Source organism: Protopterus annectens, chromosome 1.part1 (genome assembly GCF_019279795.1).
Source record: "Protopterus annectens isolate FY-2018-M chromosome 1.part1, PAN1.0, whole genome shotgun sequence".
Taxonomy (NCBI): Eukaryota; Metazoa; Chordata; order Ceratodontiformes; family Protopteridae; genus Protopterus; species Protopterus annectens.
Window position 1 is genome coordinate 1243284800 of NC_056726.1, and position 20100 is coordinate 1243304899.

Consider the following 20100-nt stretch of genomic DNA (forward strand, 5'->3'; position numbering starts at 1 on the left):
ACTGTAAAAGTTGCACACTCCAAATCTGACTTCAAACCAGTGACAAGTAGAGTACCACAGGGTTCAGTCCTGGGAACTCTCCTGTTTGGTGTCTACTTCTCTGAAGTACAGACTAACACGGGAGGCCTCTGGCTAATGAAATTTGCAGATGACTGCAAACTAGGAGCCATAGTCGATTCCGCAAATGATGTGGACATCCTACAGAAGGGCCTCACTGAGACAGATGCCTGGTGTCAGAGGCATAGCCTCAAGCTCAATGCCAAAAAGTGCATTGTCATCCCCTTTGGTAAAAACTCTGTACCCATGAACTACCACATAAACGTCAGTCTACTTAATGCCAAATGTGTGATAAGAGACATTGGGACCCAGGTGGACAGTAGTCTCTCCTTTGATAATCACATCGCCACAGTAGTTAGGAAATCCTTCTATGTGGCACATCTTATTACAAAAGGGTTTTCATCCAGGAAAAAAGAGGTAATTGTTCCCCTCTACTCGGCACTCATTAAACGCATTATAGAGTGTACAATGCCCCTTTTGGAATGTACCTCACAAGACATCTGCAACAGCTGGAAAGGCCACAGAAGTACCTCACAAAGAGGATTACTGGCTTCAAACATATGCCCTACACTGACCTTCTTAAAAAACTCCAGCTTTACTCTAGCATATTGCCTACTCCGAGGAGATCTCTGCCCTACATATAAAGCTATGTTAAACCCAGAGCTGTTGGACATGCTACACCTAAAGAAATCCCAGTCCCTCCGAGCTACATGCTCTAGGTACCTAAACCTTGTCACCACAGTAAACAGGACATGCTGGAGGGATAGATTCCTGTCCCAGAGACTTCCTATACTCTGGAACAAGCTACCCATCTATGTCAAGCAAAGTTCCTCATTAGCACTCTTCAAGAAAAATCTTGAGTGGATGGGAAACAGAAAATACACCCTGGGGATCATTTCTGTAGCTCTGCTTGACACGGGCACAGAAAATTAACTTTCTTGGGTGGCGTAAGCCAGGGAACCTTGTTGGCTAGGCTTACTTAGGCCCTTGGGCAGATAGCCTAGTTACCTACCTAAGAACCTATGATTGAGCAGTTAATTAGTATGGAGATAGGTTAGGAGATTGAATCTGATGCTAGTCAAAGAATTCACTTGGGAGTTGATGTACAGCTAGTCTATTGGGTTTTAGTTGGAGGAGGAGTTTTTTGATGTAAGTAGTTGGGACAGGCTGAAATGAGAAGGCTGTGGGTTAGTAGTCCGCTACTGAAGGGGATGATAGGAGGGTCTTTGTAGTAATTGTTAACTAAGGTCAGACTAGAGTTAATGAAATATATGTTGAATTGGGTTACTGTGCTTATGTTGGGGTTTAAATTGCTAGGGGAGGGGGTAGTGATTTGGCCAAGATTCAAGCGTTGTTTGATGGATAGCCAGAATTTTTGTGGGTTATTTTTATGGATGTCCTTCATGGATGCATCTGCAGTCATCACATATGGGTTGTCCTGCCTCAGGCAGCCCTTCGGTCGGTCGGATTCCAAAGTCTGGGTCCGGCGTCGGCTGATGTCGCCCCTTCCCTGACGTCAGAGCGTCTGGGGTATAAAAGCGTCAGCCGACGCCATCTTCCCCAGTCTTTCTTGCCGCGTGGTGCCCGAAGCAGAAGCAGTTCGCAAGTGCCGGTCGGCCAGCTCCTGTAATTCAGCTAACCGAAGACTTCAAAAGCTAAGTACCCCGTTGGGGACTCTTTCTTGCCTCAGCCGATGTCAGATAAAGTTAATAATTGTTTAACTTGTGGGAAACAAATACCTCATAAGGATTTCCACTCTTACTGCCTCCCCTGCTTAGGCCCAGACCATGACGTCTCGGCCTGTTCAGCCTGTGCTTCCTTCAACCGACGCACTCTTAGACGTCGGTCGGAGTTCGCAGAGGAGATTTTTGGGGCTAGTTTTTCATATAAAATGCCTTCGGAGACCCCGACTTCACATTTAACTAAGAAACGGAAAGACAAGGACCGACACATGCGGGCCGCGGTTTCGGCTGAAACCACGGCTAGGCGTACTGCGAGTGTCTCGGTCTCGGCTGATTCCGAGTCCTTGGTACTTCCGAACCCTGAAACTGTACAACCGACAGCCTCGGCCCCGGAGGCACCTACCGAGTCAGTTATTGAATTGCCTTCAGAAACTGGTGTCTTGGAAGTAGGTTTTCTATTAATTGAGTATTGTTACTAGGGGGGAGATATGCTGCTATGATTATGATGGCCTTATTCATGTTAAGTTGAAGACATGAGATGAGTATTTCCAGGTCAGAGAGTTCAGGTTGGGTAATGGGAAGATGTATGTTTAGATAGTTTTTATATATGACTGCCATGCCACCTCCACATTTGTTATTTCTGTCTGCTCTAAAGATATTATATCCCTAGAGTAGAAATTCTGGGTCTATATTAGAACATCGAAGTTTTAAAACTTCGAATGTTCTCATATCGACCCCTATTCAGCGAACGCTAAAAATAGCGAAGCTGCAGAACACCAAATTCTTTCCTAGGGAAAGAATTTGGTTGGCTGTTTCAGTGGCTTCGCTATTTTTAGCGTTGTGGTGGAAAGTTACGGGTCGGTTCAGGTAAGTGTGCGACTATGTGGACTTTAGGGATGGGTTAAGTGAGTTAGGGTTAGGGTGTGGGTTAGGTGAATGTGCAATAGACTTTAGGGTTAGGGGCGGTTTAAGTGAGTTAGGGTTAGGGCGCGGGTTAGGTGAGTGTGCAATAGTGATGGACCTTAGGCTTAGGGTTTGGGTTAAGGTAAGTGGATAGACAGTAGTGTATGTACAGTTTAGTGCAGGGTTAGATGTAGGAATTTGTGTATGTGTGTGGATTGCTGTTGTTTTGGTGTGCTTGTGTTGTGTGTATGTGTTTCGGAATAACAAATTTTTTCCATGGGAAAAAATTTGCTGTAATTAAACAACAACAAACCACAAATCTGAATAATATTGAAAGCAGCAAACAGGAACACCAGCATAGGAAGGTAAATTGACTCCTTTATTAACAATCCAAGTCCCCTGGACTTGGATTGTTAATAAAGGAGTCAATTTACCTTCCTATGCTGGGGACTTGGATTGTTAATAAAGGAGTCAATTTACCTTCCTATGCTGGTGTTCCTGTTTGCTGCTTTCAGTATTTTTCAGAAAAAATTTGCTGGTCTGAATGTTCGATATTTTGTTGTTTAGATGTTTTAGGTTCAATTAAATAGCATTCGCTATTTTCAACTTTTGATAGCGTGATATAAACGTGAAATTCTTTGCTTTTGTTATTGTTCTTGAGCTAGGTTTCGATAATTCTTACAGTATTTATTTATTTTATTTATTATTTATTGACATTTGTTGACCGGGAAAGTCCACCGGGTCAGAAACCCATTTTCAGTGGCGGCCCGGGAAGAAAGGCTCCACAATTAATGCAGTCAAATAAAAATATAGACACTTGACAATTTTTTTTTTAAAGTGGAAATATGCAAAAATTAAAAAAATATATAAAAGTAGAATACATAGGCAATATAAAACGTATATGTATCAGAACTTATATAAACTTAGATAACAGTCGGTAGTGTAGTACAAAGCTTGAGTTGTTTCTTTTTGGCATTGTATGAAAAAAACATGGCAGTTCTTGCTGAACAGTAATAGCAGTAATAGAGCTGTGTTGCTATCAGGGTAAAAGTTATTTTGAACTATGGAACTTGGTTAGAAACAAGTAGTGAAGGTTTTATGGTGGTTTTTTTGATTTGCATTGGCATTTGAGGTTATGTAGGAACTAAGTTTTTAATGCTACTTTATATGTCTTTATACAGTTTATTTGGGTAAAATGGGAGAGTAAGGAGTTCCATTTTTAGCAATGCTATGGGAGAACAAACATTGTCCAGGTCTGGGGAGTAAAGTGAAAGGGTGGCTTGAAAGTCAAATGATTTGTTAAGAATACTTCTGATATTGATGTTTAGAAAGAGTAGGCCAGATTTAGTTTGAGTTATGGGGTATGTTATTAGCAAGTTTGAGTTAAGCTGTTGGAGTGTCGTCTAGGTGGTTGGGTTGTGGCCTGGATTGAGGTGGACGCCCCCACTTAGATGTAGTAGGTAAGATTTCAGTAAGAATTTACATGGTCTTTATCATCAAACATTATAAGATAGTTAAGTACCATGGGCTTGATGAGATTTAATGCTTCACCCAAGGGAAGGCTCCTTATTTGTAGCACTCTTTCTTGCTGCATAGAGCTGTAGCCTGGTCAGTTGGCATCCCCCTCAAAAAAGAGATTTTTGAGGAGCAAAAAAAAAAAATGTCCTCCAGGTTTGGAAAAAGTTCTCCAGAACACAGTAAAATAAAAAAAATTGTCCCCATTATTTCCTACACTGTGCAAAATGCCTTTCAGAAACTGTAGTAAAGAGTTATTTACTGTTTTCTATGGTTCCTAACATGCACACGTATACCGCATTCAGTCTTTTAAACAATTTAAGTAGCCATGATGGCTGCTTAAATGATTATTGATACTGCTTCCAGTTGCAAGGGCTGATTAGAACTGCCACCCAAGCACCAAGCAACGGTTGTGCTAATTAGGACCCCTTCTACAATGCCAGTTGCACCTTCTGACAGATTGTGACCACTGCAGCTGCCTCAGTCATCACACCCCCACTCCTACTTTGATGCTACCATTGATGATTTAGCACTGAAACATGAATCTAAATGCATAGTATGGAAATAGAACCCATAACCTAAACTTCCTGACATTAAAACTGAATGTGAAACCTGCTGGTCACTGATCTTGTAACTGCATAAGGCCAAGTAAAACCCACCCAAAATGTGGAATGAAAATATGTGGGGGCTGTAATCAACAATACTGTTTTTTGAAAAATGTGGAGGTAAATATTACAACACACCAGGAATACTTTCTTTAATTCAAATGATGTGATTTACATTCCTTGTTGCCATGCAGTCCTGCTTATTGTAACAAGAAAATCTTCAAGGGAATTGTCTAAACTAATATATGAACACTTGTATGCCATCAAGATGAAGGATACTATGAATGCCTTATTTAAGAATATAATAAACTGCCAAGGTTGTTATTTCCAATTTTAGTACTGGAAGAAGTGAAATCTCAGTCTGGGATGGAAGCTGTGAATGAACTATGAGACTAGAGAGGATATGTTTACCAGGCTAGGCTCAGTGCATGTGTCAAATTTAGAATCAATGATATGGAGAATTTTAGGATTTTTTTAAAAAGAGGAAAGGTAGCTCATTAATGAATGAAGTCACTTGATGCGCCGTGATACTGCAGCACCTCATCGCTGTGTGAATGTTGAACATTCTGAAGTCCCTATGGCTGGGATGAAAGTGCTTACTGTAATTGTTTGTTTAATAAGATTTTTAATGTCTTTTTATTTATTTATTTATTTATTTATTAATTACTTTTATCAGCCCCTTTGATAATTACTGTGGCTTCTTTCTAGATTTTTTCCCTTTAATTTCAACCATATTTTAAACTCCATTTTAATTTTGTCCAGCTCACTTGTTATCCCTGCTAAAGTAATATCTATCTTACCTAATAACGCTTGAATCATATCCACAACCCATTCCTTAAATTCCTCTCTTTTTTAACAGATAAGTAGAAAAGTACCAGTGTCTAATTTTTACATCATTAGCTTGTATCTTTATCCATGCATGGTCTAATATGGTTACTAGATGAGTCTTAAAGCTTTCAGTTAAATACACATGCTCATGTAATACATAATTTCTGTCCACTCTAGCCTAGTCATTATATCTTGGAGAATAATTTGTAAATTATACAAGAGTTCCTGCTGCTAAATTCACATCTTCTGTACCAAATATTCTCATATACTTATGACAGATACATGCTATTGTTTTATTTTCCCCTTGTAGGCCCCCCCAACACATCCTCAGTATTGCAAATTAGGTTCTATTCCCCACCCATAAATAATATTCTCTGAAGAAAGACTAATATTTTTCCCTAATTTTTTCTAATCTCCCTAATAGTAGTTTTAGCTAGAATTTTTCACTCAGCTTTGTTTTTCAAGGGGCATCCAAGATGGTGGTTATATTGCTTAGGGAGAATTTGGCTTGAGGGCTAGGGTGCATTTCCTTGCTGTTTATTATCAAACACTATAAGATAGTTAAGTACCTCTGGGCTAGATGAGATTTAATGTTTCACCCAAAGGTTAGCTTCTTGGTCATAGCACTCTTTCTTGCTGCTTAGAGCTGTAGTTTGGGCAGTTAGCATACTGGGTAGTCCTCCGACTGGCACCCACTCATTCCTCCTGTTCCTTTGCTAGTAATCCCCTTCAACCACAAATTTACCATTACAATTTTTCCCTCTTCCATCACTATTGAATCCCCTCATAATCAGTGTCCACCCTGAAATCCTTCCTTTGTCAGCTTGGCAAATTATTTTCTATCTAGATAAACTTCCTAAAACATTGCTGTTTGTATCCTACATGTCTTAGTATAATTCAGTGCTTTATGCTATTTGTCTATACCTGTAATACCTTTAATTACATTTTGTGTGACAAAACAGCCGTTCTGAAAAAAACTATTAGTTCCACATATTATGCATGACAGCTTTTTAATATTATTTTTCTCACTTGCACATACTGTATGACATGCTGATCTTGTATGCATTTGGTACTTCTCATCTCTACTTGGACCTATGTTATATTTTCCCAGACATTTTACTTCAGTAAAAACACAGAAGAATCAAAGAACTTAGCAGTGCCCATCTTTTATTGCATGGCAGACAAATTATATACATTTCTGAAAAAAAGGAAGTGTGCCCTTCCAAATAAGAGCAGTTGCCTCAAATCAGTGGGTGCAACCACAAACATTATCTATTCTGAATTAGGATTAACCAAACTAAAGTGCATATTAGAATCTGCATTCCCCCATATTCATATATGTTCTTTTCTTATTTCTTTTCCTCAGATTTAAACAAAAAACGTGTCTGCTTTCATTAAACATTCACTTTTAGCCTTAAAAAAAAGTGCACTGTCTACCCTAAATTAAGTAAACTAAATTGTGGCCTACGATATTTAATGTGTTAAAGTACTGAGGCCGCTGAGAAGACAGCTACTTGTATAACTACTTGCTTCCAACAATTTCAAACTTCAGTTATGTCCATTGCCAGTTTACCTTTAAAAGTTCCAGTTGTTTAGTCCTTTCGTGATTGCACCAGAAGGATCCTTGTCTCCAACTAAAAGCATTTGCTAATAAAAAAAGAAAAAAAAAACAGCTAGATGTTCATCGTGTTACCCTACTGCAGTCATAACACTTGGGGTTATCCTGCTGTCAGGTGGTCCCGCGGTCGGCCTGAATTCCAAAGTCTTGGTCCGGCGTCGGTTGCTATCGCTTCTTCCCTGACGTCAAGGGTATATAAGAGGCATCCAACGCCATTTTCTTCAGTCTTTCTTGCTGTGCGGTGCCCGAAGCAGAAGCAGTTCGCAAGTGCCGGTCGGCTGACACCTGAGATTGTCAATTTGAATTTCAGTCCAAAGTCTTCAATAAAGCTAAGTACCCCGTTGGGGAACATTTTCTTGCCTCAGTCCGATGTCAGAAAAAGTTAACAATTGCATTTCTTGTGGGAAGCAAATACCTCATAAGGACTTTCATTCCTATTGTATTCCTTGCCTAAGCCCAGACCATGATGTCACAGGATGTCCTTCAAGAATGCAACTGCAGTCCTTACATATGTGTTGTCCTGCCTCAGGCAGCCCTCGGTCGACCGTATTCCAAAGTCTGGGTCCGGCGTCGGCTGATGTCACCTCCTCCCCGACGTCAGAGCGACTGGGGTATAAAAGCATCAGCCGACGCCATCTTCCTCAGTCTTTCTTGCCGCGCGGTGCCCGAAGCAGAAGCAGTTCGCAAGTGCCGGTCAGTCAGCTCCTGTGTTTTCAGTATCCGAAGTCATCAAAAAGCTAAGTACCCCGTTGGGGAACCTTTTCTTGCCTCAGCCGATGTCAGATAAAACTGCAAAAGTTAATAACTGTTTGTCTTGTGGTAAACAAATACCTCATAAGGACTTCCATTCTTACTGCCTTCCCTGCCTTGGCCCAGACCACGACGTCTCGGCCTGTGCTGCCTGTGCTTGCTTCAACAAGTGCACACTCAGGCGTCGGGCAGAATTTGCTGAAGACTTTTTTGGCGAAAAATACTCATATATCATGCCGTCGGAACAACCGACAACACATATTTCCAAAAAACGGAAGGACCGGGACCGACATTCTCGGCCTGCGACTTCCACCGACACCACGCCAAAACCTACCGCAAGTGCATCGGTCTCTTCTGAGGTGGTTTTTCCACCGCTCCAGACCGACAACACCGCTTTACCGTTCTCTTCGGCCCCGGAGCCTACGCCGGTGCCAGTTGTTGATTTTCCTCCAGAAGCTGAAGCCCAAGATTTGCCCGAGACCATACCGGTGGACAAAGTTACTCCAGCACGTGGGGCAGCTAGGCCTCCGGTGTCCATGTCGATCAAGGCCTACACACGTGCTAAGGCTGCCAGCCAGGCTAAGTCTCACCCTCCTAAATCTTTTCCTCAGGGTCCCACTACTGATAAACAGATCATGACTTTAGCTGCAGATCTAATTTCCTTAATCAGAGGTTCCCAGGCTCATCCTGACAGAGGTTCTCAGCCGCCTTCAGACAAAAGGCCCAGGGTTGAACAGACAGACACCCTTTCTTCAGATGAAGCCTCTGGTGACTCTGATCACTCAGATACACAGGAAGAGTCTTTCCAGGCCTACGAGGATTCTGATGCGGAGGAATCTATTCCTTCTGCCTCCCCTCCTGAGGATATTTCTTTTGGGGAAATTCTCCACTCCATGAGAGAGCATTTTCAGTGGCAGGGCCAGGAATTCTCCGACTCTAGGAAACAGCTTCGTACCTTCCTTAAGCTTCCCCAGCACAGGCCTTTAGCTATCCCTCCAGTGTTAGATGTATTGGATGATGTGTACTCAGATTCGAGTGCTTCTCCTGATTCTCTCCCTCCTGCTCCTGTCAAGCCAGACAGATACTACAGGGTTCCTGAAACTCATAAACATCTATTTATGGCCCATTCTGTTGATCTAGAAACTATTTCCCAGGGGCCCAAAGGAGTAGCCACCTCCACGGCCAAAAATCCTTTGCCCGCAGACAGGGAATCTAGGTCCCTGGAGAGGTGGGGCAAAAAAGTTTATACCTCAACCACCCTTGCCATGAGGGCACTTAACTGCCTTTTTCATATGTTTCAGTATCAGGATTTCTTGATGGATGATTTGCAGAAAGAATTAGCCTCTCCTGAGCCTTTAGATAGAAAGGCCTTGCAGGATTTGGTTCATAATACACAGCAGGTTAACAATCATTTTCTTCAGTGTGGTTATGATGCATTCGAAGCTTCATGTAGGGCAGCTATGACAGGGGCTGTCATACGTAGACATGCATGGTTGAAAGAACAGGCATTGCCAGATCATGTTAAAGTAAAGCTTCTAGATGCACCTCTGGAAAAACACAAGCTATTTGGTGCTAATGCTCAGGATGTGCTGAAATCAGTTGAGGAGAAGGCTAAATCAGTGCAAACAGTCAAAGATTTCCTCCAGGTTCAGCCACCGAGGTTCAGCAGGAATTGGCCTTCGAAGAATTGGTCCTTTCCAGACAGTGACAAGTTTCAAAGGGGAAAGAACAGGCGTGCCCGAGGGAGAGGGCAATACCGAGGCTCCTACAGGGGACGCCAATGGCAACCGACTAATCAGAGAGGTGGCGCAGGGACTTCCACTGCTCCACAGGGACAATCACAATGACTTGACTTTGACACCGCCGACCAAGGCTCAAAGAGAAGCACCTTTAGGCAGAAAATTATCCTTATTTTCAAAAAATTGGCATGTCTTAACAAGGGACAAATGGATTCTGGACATAATAGACCAAGGCTACAGGTTCCACTTCCATACTTTACCAACAAGACGAGGCATACCAAACCTGCCACAAAATCAAAGGGCAGAGGCATTCGTACAAGTTTCAAAGCTGCTACAAATCAAAGCAATAGAAAAGGTTCCTCCTCAGGAACAAGGCCAGGGATTCTACTCAAGACTGTTCCTTGTTCCAAGAAAAGAAAAGCAATGGAGACCTATACTGGACTTGTCCGCTCTAAACACTTTTCTCATTGTGCCAAAATTCAAAATGCTGACACTACAGCAACTCCTTCCCATGCTGGGCAAGGGGTCTTGGCTGGTTACTCTGGACCTCAAGGAGGCATACCTGCATGTCCCAATCAGACACAGTTGCAGAAGATACCTCAGATGTCTTGCAGGGTCAGAGCATTATCAATTCTCAGCATTGCCCTTTGGCTTATCTACTGCACCCAGAGTGTTCACGAAATGCCTGGCATCAGTAATTGCACACTGCAGACTCCAGGGGATACAAATATACCCTTACCTGGACGACTGCCTTATACAAGCGGACAGCAAGCAAGCCTCGACAAAAAACTTGAATTATGTCATTCACTTACTACAGGCTCTGGGATACACAGTCAACATTCAAAAATCAAGACTACTGCCATCCCAACAAATAATTTTTCTAGGAGCCAAACTAGACACAAAATCTCAAATGGCTTACCTCACAGAAGAGAAGCAAGAACAATTACCAGATTACTTCAAAAGCCTAGCAAAGCTCACCCACATGACTGCAAGGAAAATCCTGCAGGCCCTGGGTTTCATGGCATCTTGCATTCTATTGATTCCACTGGCAAGACTACACATGAGAAAACTACAATGGTACCTAAAATTTTATGGTCTCAACACAGCCACAACTTAGAAGCAATTATCCCACTCATCCCATGTCTACAAAGGGAATTTTTGTGGTGGGCCCAAGCAAGCCAGTTAAACAAAGGTATGCCTTTCAACAAACCTCAAACAAGCCAAACCATTACAACAGACGCCTCAGACCATGGATGGGGGGCGCACATGGAGGGCAGATGCATTCAAGGGCAATGGACCCCCCGGGAAGTGCATCTACACATCAATCAAAAAGAGATGTTAGCAGTAATTCATGCAATCGAGGCCTTCGGAAAATATCTTCAACAAGGTCAACTGCTAATAAAGACGGACAACACCACTGTCATGTGGTACATAAACAAGCAGGGATGTACTCATTCTTACCCCCTCTGCAGACTAACAATGGCTCTTTGGGAAAAATCCCTGAAACTGAACATACAGCTGCAATTCCAGTTTGTTCCGGGCAAGGACAATGTTCTGGCGGACAGTCTAAGCAGAAACATCCTGGACCCGCACGAATGGATGTTGCATCCAGATGTTTTTGCACAAATAACTCATGCATGGGGGAGGCCGGACATAGATCTCTTTGCCTCACACCTCAATCATCATCTGCAAAAGTTCTGCTCGAGGGCACACCATCCCCAAGCCTGGAGAATGGATGCTCTCTCCTTCAGCTGGAACTCTCTAACAATCTATGCATTCCCACCTCTACCATTAATGACCAAGGTGCTACTGAAGATCAAAGCAGAACAACCGAAAGGCATCTTAATAGCTCCAGATTGGCCAAGACAGCACTGGTATCCATTACTAAGGAGCATATCCTGCACCAAGCCGTGGCCCCTGCCTCAATGGCCTCTACTTTTGACCCAGCACAATTACAGGACGGTTCATCCCAACCTGCAAACTGCAGCTGACAGCTTGGAGGGTTTCATGATTTCTCCCCGTATCTCTCTCTCCAAGGAAGTTCAACAGATCTTATTGGAAGCACGCAGACCTTCCACCAGAAAGACTTATTCAGCCAAATGGAAGAGATTCAACATCTGGAATACCAACAAGGGTCAGGATGCATCAGTAATAAGCATCCCACAGATACTAGAATACTTGGCAGAAATGCTGCATAATGGACTTTCCTATTCTTCCATAAAAATACACGCTTCAGCAATTTCAGCAAAATACAACACTGATCCACCTGTGTTTTCACATCCTTTGCTAAGACAATTTCTAAGAGGGATAAAGAATATCAAACCTCCCAGAAAACCACCAGTGCCTGCATGGGACCTCAACTTCGTGTTGGAAAAATTAACTCTTCCTCCTTTTGAGCCAGCAGCATCTTCAGAATTGCAATTTCATTCCTGGAAAACAGTTTTCCTGTTGGCAATTACCTCATCAAGAAGAGTTTCGGAGATACAAGCCCTCATGGCAGTACCTCCATTTCTCATTTTTCATCAGGACAGAGTTTCTTTAAGAACCAATCCCTCTTTTATGCCAAAAATGATATCCAGGGTGTCTCTAAATCAAGCAATTCACCTGCCTACCTTCTTCCCCAATCCTCAAAATAAAGGGGAAAAGCTGCTGCACACTTTGGACATACACAGACAACTACGCTACTACTTGGACAGAACAAAGGCCAACAGAAAGTCTGACCAACTATTTGTAGCATACGCTGCTGGAGTGCAAGGAAAGGCAATTTCCAAACAAACAGTTTCAAAATGGATTGGACATTGCATCAGATTCTGTTATTCTTTCCATGGAAAGGGTGTGCCAGCCAATATCAGGCCACACTCCACCAGAGCTACAGCCACCTCCACAGCCTTTCTAAGAGGGGTGGCTACAAAGGACATTCTAGAAGCTGCTACATGGAACTCTGTGCATACATTTTCCAAGCACTACAACCTGCCTTTATATTCCAGATCCTGAGCAGGCTTTGCTTTGGCAGTCCTGCAGGGCATTTTAGCTACACCATCCCTATCTTAGAGCCTACCACCCCAGCTTGGCTATGGTATTCAACCCATATGTAAGGACTGCAGTTGCATTCTTGAAGGACATAGTACAGTTTTGTACCTACCATAAATGTAGATGTCCGATAGATATGCAACTGCAGTCAGGTTTTCCCTCCCTCCTACCCCTCTGTATTTTGGGTCCACTTCCCTCCTTTTATAATTAGCTGGGGATATCTGTTATGGTGTATCTGTTTATTACTGTTGTGTATGTCTGGAATTTTTTATCCAGTTTCTAAATTTAGCCTTCCTTGGAGGGCACCTGGCATCTGGGGCAAGAAACACTGAGGAAGATGGTGTTGGCTGATGCTTTTATACCCCAGTCGCTCTGACGTCGGGGAGGAGGCGACATCAGCCGATGCCGGACCCAGACTTTGGAATCCGGCTGACCGAGGGCTGCCTGAGGCAGGACAACCCATATGTAAGGACTGCAGTTGCATATCTATCGGACATCTACATTTATGGTAGGAACAAAACTGTACTTTGTCGGTTTTGCGCTAGGTTTAATAAATGAACTATCAAACACCATTTTGACTTTGCACGGCATTACTTTGGTAGGAAATTTAATTACATTATGCCATTGGAGCAGCCGACGACCACCATTCATAAAAAACGCAAGGATAAGGACAGGCAGCTTAGGAATAAGCCAGACACCGAGGCCTCAGCTGGGCCTGTCGCTGGTTCTCCGGTTTTCAGTGAGGCACCTACGCAGCCCCTGATGACCGCAGAACTGGAACCCCAGACAGCTGCGGATTCCCAAGCGGAGTCTTCTAGGCTGACACAGCCATCTACTGACACCGGAGCAGAACTAGGCACCGGTGCAACAGAAACACCTTCGGTCGCAGAAAGTGTCTTCAGACCGACTACACTCACCATTAAATCTTATGCTAAACTTAAAACTTCTTTAAAACCAAAGAAAACTGTACATCAGTCTACAGTTCAAGGCCCCATGCCTAAGAAACAGATGCTTAAGATGGCTGAAGATTTGATTACCCTTATCAGGGGTTCCCATCCCCCACCTGATAAAAGATCAAGACAAGAGGAGGATTATGCATCCTCTGACCAGGTTTCTCTCTCCTCAGATTCTTCTGTGGAACAGGATTACACTTTCCACCTTATGAAGATTCTGATGCTGAAGACTCTATTCCCGCAGCATCTCCCCCTGAAGACTACTCCTTTGGGGAAACTTTACATACCATGAGGAAACATTTCCACTGGGAAGGCCAGGACTACTTAGATTCTAAGAAAAGGCTCTGAGAGTTCCTTTTACTACCCCAGCACACACCTCTTGCTATCCCTCCTGTTCTAGATATTGTGGATGATGTTTACTTGGAGTCTAGTTTAAATCCAGACTCTCTTCCTCCTGCTCCAGCCAAACCAGACAGATATTACAGAGTACCTGACTCACACAAATTCCTTTATAAAAGCCCTGTAGCTGACCCAGAAACAATTTCCCAGGGTCCTAAGGGAGCAAAAGCTTCTATGGCTAAAAATCCTGTGCCCTCTGAAAGGGATTCCAGAGCCCTAGATAGATGGGGAAAGAAAATATACACCTCAGCTACTCTGGCTATGAGAGCATTAAATTGCCAGTTTCACATGTTGAAATATCAGCAATTCCTAATGTCTCAGTTAAAACAAAAAAATGAGCACACATTCTGAACAGTCTGAATTCAAGGAAATGCAGGATCTGTTGCATGCAGCTGAACAGGTGGGCAAACATACTTGATGCGGATTTGATTCATTGGAAGCTTCTTGTAGTGCAGCTGTTACTGGCTCTGTCATACGTAGACATGCTTGGTTAAAAGAACAAACACTCCCTGACCATGTTAAAGCAGAATTACTGGATGCACCTTTACAGCAGGATGTATTATTTGGTGTCAAAGCAGAAGAGGTTTTAAAGAAAATGGAGGATAAGGCAAAGTCTATGCAAACGGTCAAGGATTTTTTGCAGGTACAACCCCCTTGTTTCAGCAGAAATTGGCCAACAAAAAACTGGTTCTTTCCAGCTTCAGACAGATCACAGAGGGGCAAATACAAATGCCCAAGGGGCAGAGGTCAGTCCCAGGGCCCTTACAAACCTTGACAATGGGGTTCTGCTACCCAGAAAGGAGGAGAAGACAGGCCCTAAGCTAGCAGAAGACAAACACAATGATTCTGTCCTCAAACTGCTAAGCAAATCTCTCCTGGCAACTCCCTTGGGAGGAAAACTAGCTTTTTTTTCAGACAACTGGCACATCATCACAAAAGACAAATGGGTTCTAAACATGGTCTCTCAAGGATACAGATTCCACTTTCATACCTTACCAAGGATCAAAGGAATGCCAAATCTGCCACCAAATCAATGGGCAGAGGCACAAAAACAAATTATAACTCTCATGAACATGAGAGCCATTCAACAGGTACCTACTCAGGAGCAAGGACAAGGATTTTACTCAAGACTCTTCGTAGTCCCAAGTAAGGACAAAGCATGGAGACCCATTCTGGATCTTTCAATTCTGAACACCTATCTGCAAGTACCAAAATTCAAGATGCTAACACAACAGCAGCTTCTTCCCATGCTGGGCAAGAATGCTTGGCTATTCACTTTGGACCACAAGGAGGCATACCTGCATGTCCCTATCAGACAAAATTGCAGAAGATACCTCCGCTTCATTGCAGGTTCAACGCATTATCAATTCTGTGCACTGCCCTTTGGCTTATCTCCTGCGCCCAGGGTCTTCACAAAATGCCTGGCACCAGTAATTGCATACTGCAGACAAAGAGGAATTCAAATATACCCATACCTGGACGACTGCCTTATTCAAGCAGAAAGCAAGGACATTCTTTTAAAGCATCTGGCATTTGTCAAACACCTTCTAAGTTGCCTAGGGTACACAGTAAACGAAAAGAAATCAAAACTAGTGCCCTCACAAAACATAATATTCCTGGGTGCCAGCTTGAATACAACGGCCCAGATGGCTTATCTCATGCCAGACAAGCAACAACAGCTGTTTCAATATTTCAAAATAATGGCAACAAAGACCCAACTCCCTGCAAGAAAAATTCTGCAGGCCTTGGGATTCATGGCATCTTGCATACTACTAATACCATTTGCAAAACTGCATATGAGGAAATTACAATGGTACCTGAAAAGAGTATGGACTCAGCACAGCCACAGCTTGGAAACAATGATACCACTCATTCCCTGCCTTCAGCAGGAGTTTCTATGGTGGGCACAGGCATGTCACCTCAACAAGGGTCAGCCTTTCACCTTACCCACAGCCAGGCAAACTATGACAACAGATGCATCGGACTATGCCTGGGGAGCACACATGGCAGGGCAGTGCATTCAGGGCAAATGGACTACAGATCAGAGGCATCTGCATATCAATCAAAAAGAAATGCTAGCAGTACAGAATGCCCTAACAGCTTTTAGGGACCTTCTACACCCAGGACAACTAATAATAAAGATGGACAATACCACAGTCATGTGGTACATAAACAAGCAAGGGGGCACACATTCCTACCCTCTATGCAGGCAAGCAATGACCTTGTGGAACACTGCACTGTCTTACCAGGTTCAATTACAAGCACAATTCCTGCCAGGAAAGAAAAACACATTGGCAGACGACCTAAGCAGAAACATCATGGATCCACAGGAATGGAAACTAGATCCACAAGTATTTGCAATGATAGCTCAAAAATGGAGACGCCCAGACATAGATCTGTTTGCAAGCCCCCACAACCACCAACTTCAAAAATTTTGCACAAGGACCTTCCATCCACTAGCTTGGAAAGTGGAAGCCCTCTCATTCAGTTGGAAAACATTAACAGTGTATGCCTTCCCTCCACTACCTCTTCTAGCAAAGGTACTGCTGAAAGTCAGATTAGAGAGGCCACAAATGATACTCATTGCACCAGACTGACCACGCCAGCATTGGTACCCAATTTTAAGGAACATGGCCCACGGCCCACCATGGATTTTGCCACAAATTCCTCACCTGCTCACCCAGTGAGACCATCAGATTCTACACAACCAGCTCAAGACTTTAAACCTGGCTGCATGGCAGATTACCTAAACAACCAGCCAACACCTTTATCCAAAGCTGTTATTTATTTATTTATTTATTTATTTATTTATTTTATTTTACATTTGTTGACCGGGATGGTCCGTCTGGATACATGTCCATTTTCAGCGGAGGCCCTGGGAGAAAAGCTCCACATTGACAGTAAGTTACATACATGTTACATAGAGTACATATTTTCTCATTTGGTAATTAAACAAAAAGAGGAGACACCATTAAGTATTTATATTAAAAAAAACAATTATGAATAACAGACACAGACTGCGACATACTTTTTTCTCTTTCTAGGCTGTCCGTTTAGCATAGTTTTAAAAGGTTTTCATTTAAGAACAAAAATAAAAAGATTCACAAGGAAAATATGGGGTGGGTCAGTTGAGAGAAAGGTCCATAGGTTAATTATTTGGTTAGACCTGAAAAAGAAAGAAATGTGCTAGCTGAGGAAGAGTTAATCTGGGTTTGAGAATTCTGGAGGCCAGGAGGCCCAGCACCAGGAAAGCCTATTACACAAAGGACTTTCCTTTTCATCTATTAAGATCCACGCCTCAGCAATTTCAGCTCATTACAGCACGGATCCTCCTTTATTTTCACATCCACTCCTAAGACATTTCCTCAGAGGGGCTAAGAACTTAAGACCGCCAAGGAGAGCTCCAACACCTACTTGGGATCTCAACTTTGTTCTGGAAAAGCTTACACTGCCGCCCTTTGAACCATCTTTTTCAGCTGACTTAAAATTTCTTTCATGGAAAACTGCCCTACTACTAGCAACAACCTCAGCTAGAAGAGTCTCAGAGCTACAGGCACTAATGGCAGTGGAACCTTTCCTCATTTTTCATCAAGACAGAGTTTCTTTATGAACTAATCCTTCCTTTATGCCAAAGGTGGTATCCTGTGTGGCCCTAAACCAAACCATTCACTTGCCCACCTTCTTCCCAAATCCCCAGAACAAATGAGAAAGACTCCTGCACTCTTTGGACATTCACAGGAAATTACGTTACTACTTGAATAAAACTAAGGCATTCAGAAAAACTGACTAGCTTTTTGTAGCCTATGCTACAGGATCACAAGGAAAAGCTATTTCAAAACAGACCATTTCAAAATGGGTAGGGCATTGCATACATTTTTGCTACATACATCATGGGAAACCAGTACCTGCTAACATTAGGTCCCACTTCACCAGGGCTACAGCTACATCAGCAGCCTTTCTCAGGGGAGTGCCAACCAAGGATATTCTGGAAGCTGCTACTTGAAGTTCAGTGCACACCTTCACCAAACACTATCACTTAACCGCTATACTCTAAGACTTGAGCTGGTTTTGCCACTGCAGTTCTGCAGGGCTTACTAGCTTCTTCTAACCCTGTCTGACTCCACCTCCCATCCATCCTTTGGGATTCAACCCAAGTGTGATGACTGCAGCAGGGTAACACGATGAACATAGTACAGTTTTGTACCTACCATAAATGTAGATGTTCGAGTGTTCACCCTGCTGCAGTCCAGGTTACCCTCCCTCCATCCTGTATTTGCTTGTGCCTCAGGGTTTTGTTTTATTTTTATATAGCTATATATATATATATATATATATATATATATATATATATATATATATATATATATATATATATATATATATATTGCCTACCTATTGGGGGCACCTGACATCTGGGGAAAGCCCTGATGTCAGGGAAGAAGCGACAGCAACCAACGCCGGACCAAGACTTTGGAATTCGGGCCAACTGCGGGACCGCCTGATGGCAGGATAACCCCAAGTGTGATGACTGCAGCAGGGTGAACACTCGAACATCTACATTTATGGTAGGTACAAAACTGTACTTTATGTTGTATATGCCAAGGAAGAACCTTTGTATATTTCAGACCACACTGGTCATACCTCTCCCGATTAATTGCTTGTGCTAGTTTGCTTTTTATCTCCAAATAAAAGCATTTTCTAATGGAAAAAAATAGTAATTTTGCAAATACAAGAAAGAACTCTTGTAAATTTTGCTCAGAACACACTGGTTGACATTTAACTTTGCAAGCAAAAGAAAAAAATGTACTGTGACATGTTTTTCATTATTTTTACTTGTTTTTCAAGCATACTTGCTTGAAAAATGTGTCTGTAGCTTAAACTAAGGACATTTTTGTCAACATTCACATCTATAAAAATAGGGGAAATCATTATATTTTAATTCTTTGTATAATATGGCCAGTACACTTTTACATCATCCAACAGCCCAATATTACTACATTATATTAACTTTTTCACTTGCTTCTTCCCAGCCTTTCTTATCCTGTTACAATGGTAAGCTTATATGAACATTAGAATTAAGAAAAGGTACTTTTTTATTTTATTAGCAAATACAGCATCACTGATACCCCCCCCCACTTCATATTTAAAATACATCTGACTCTGTGTTGTACAGAATTGTGAAATGAAAAAATTGAACTTTTTAAGGGGGGATTATGATATATGCTTGTCAGGTTGTTTGTTTGAAATCTGTAAAGACTGAATTGTACTGCTGTTATGTATGGAATTAAATGTCTGCTTTTAAAGGCCAGAAGTATAATAAAAAAATTGGTACATGATGTATGAAAATATATAATGACTACATTGTATGTTAACTTATTGGTGCTGCTAACCAATACATGTGAAGGTAATTGAGTGAGTTAAATACTACCTTTCCCTGTTGTATTTAAAAGACTGCTGTTTTATTTTCTTTAGAAATGTGCACCCCTTTACCATCATTGCACTCTTCATCAAATGACCTGGCTAGGGATGGATCAGCTGAGAATTCAACCTCAGAACCTGGTGAGTCAGCTGTTTTTATACTGCAACTGCTACTGTTGCCATTTATTCTATTGCTTTTTGATTTTTTGCCATCAGGAAAAAAAAACTTTTTGAACAGTATTCCATGACTTACTACTTTTAATGAGGCATCGCATCCATGCATTACCTGTTGCCACTGGATCTACAAGCAAGTCATTAATGCTTAACTATTTTGTAGTTGTAATATGCTGCAATGGAGCAGCATAGCAGTGCAGCGATTAGCACTGCTGCATCACAGTGATTGGTTCTCCAGTTCTGCTCCTGGCTGGGGTGCCTTCTCTGTGGAGTTGTGTCCACTGTATGTCTGTGTAGGTTTTGCTAAGCTCTCAGTCTTTCTGTTGCATATCCGTAACATGCCATAAGTGACTGTTGATCTTCCAAATTGCCCTTAGGGATGTATTTTGTGTGCGTGTGCAGTGGACAGGCATCTTATTCAGAATTAGT

General features: G+C 42.4%; 1 protein-coding gene across 1 annotated transcript in view; it reads left to right on the top strand.

Moving 5' to 3' along the window:
* The window catches only part of LOC122815957 (zinc finger protein 436-like), a 340690-nt gene that overhangs the window by 247706 nt on the left and 72884 nt on the right, over positions 1 to 20100 (top strand). The window contains exon 7 of the mRNA XM_044088843.1: positions 19552 to 19638. Coding sequence (XP_043944778.1) covers positions 19552 to 19638 — 87 coding nt within the window. The remainder of the gene's footprint in view (positions 1 to 19551; positions 19639 to 20100) is intronic.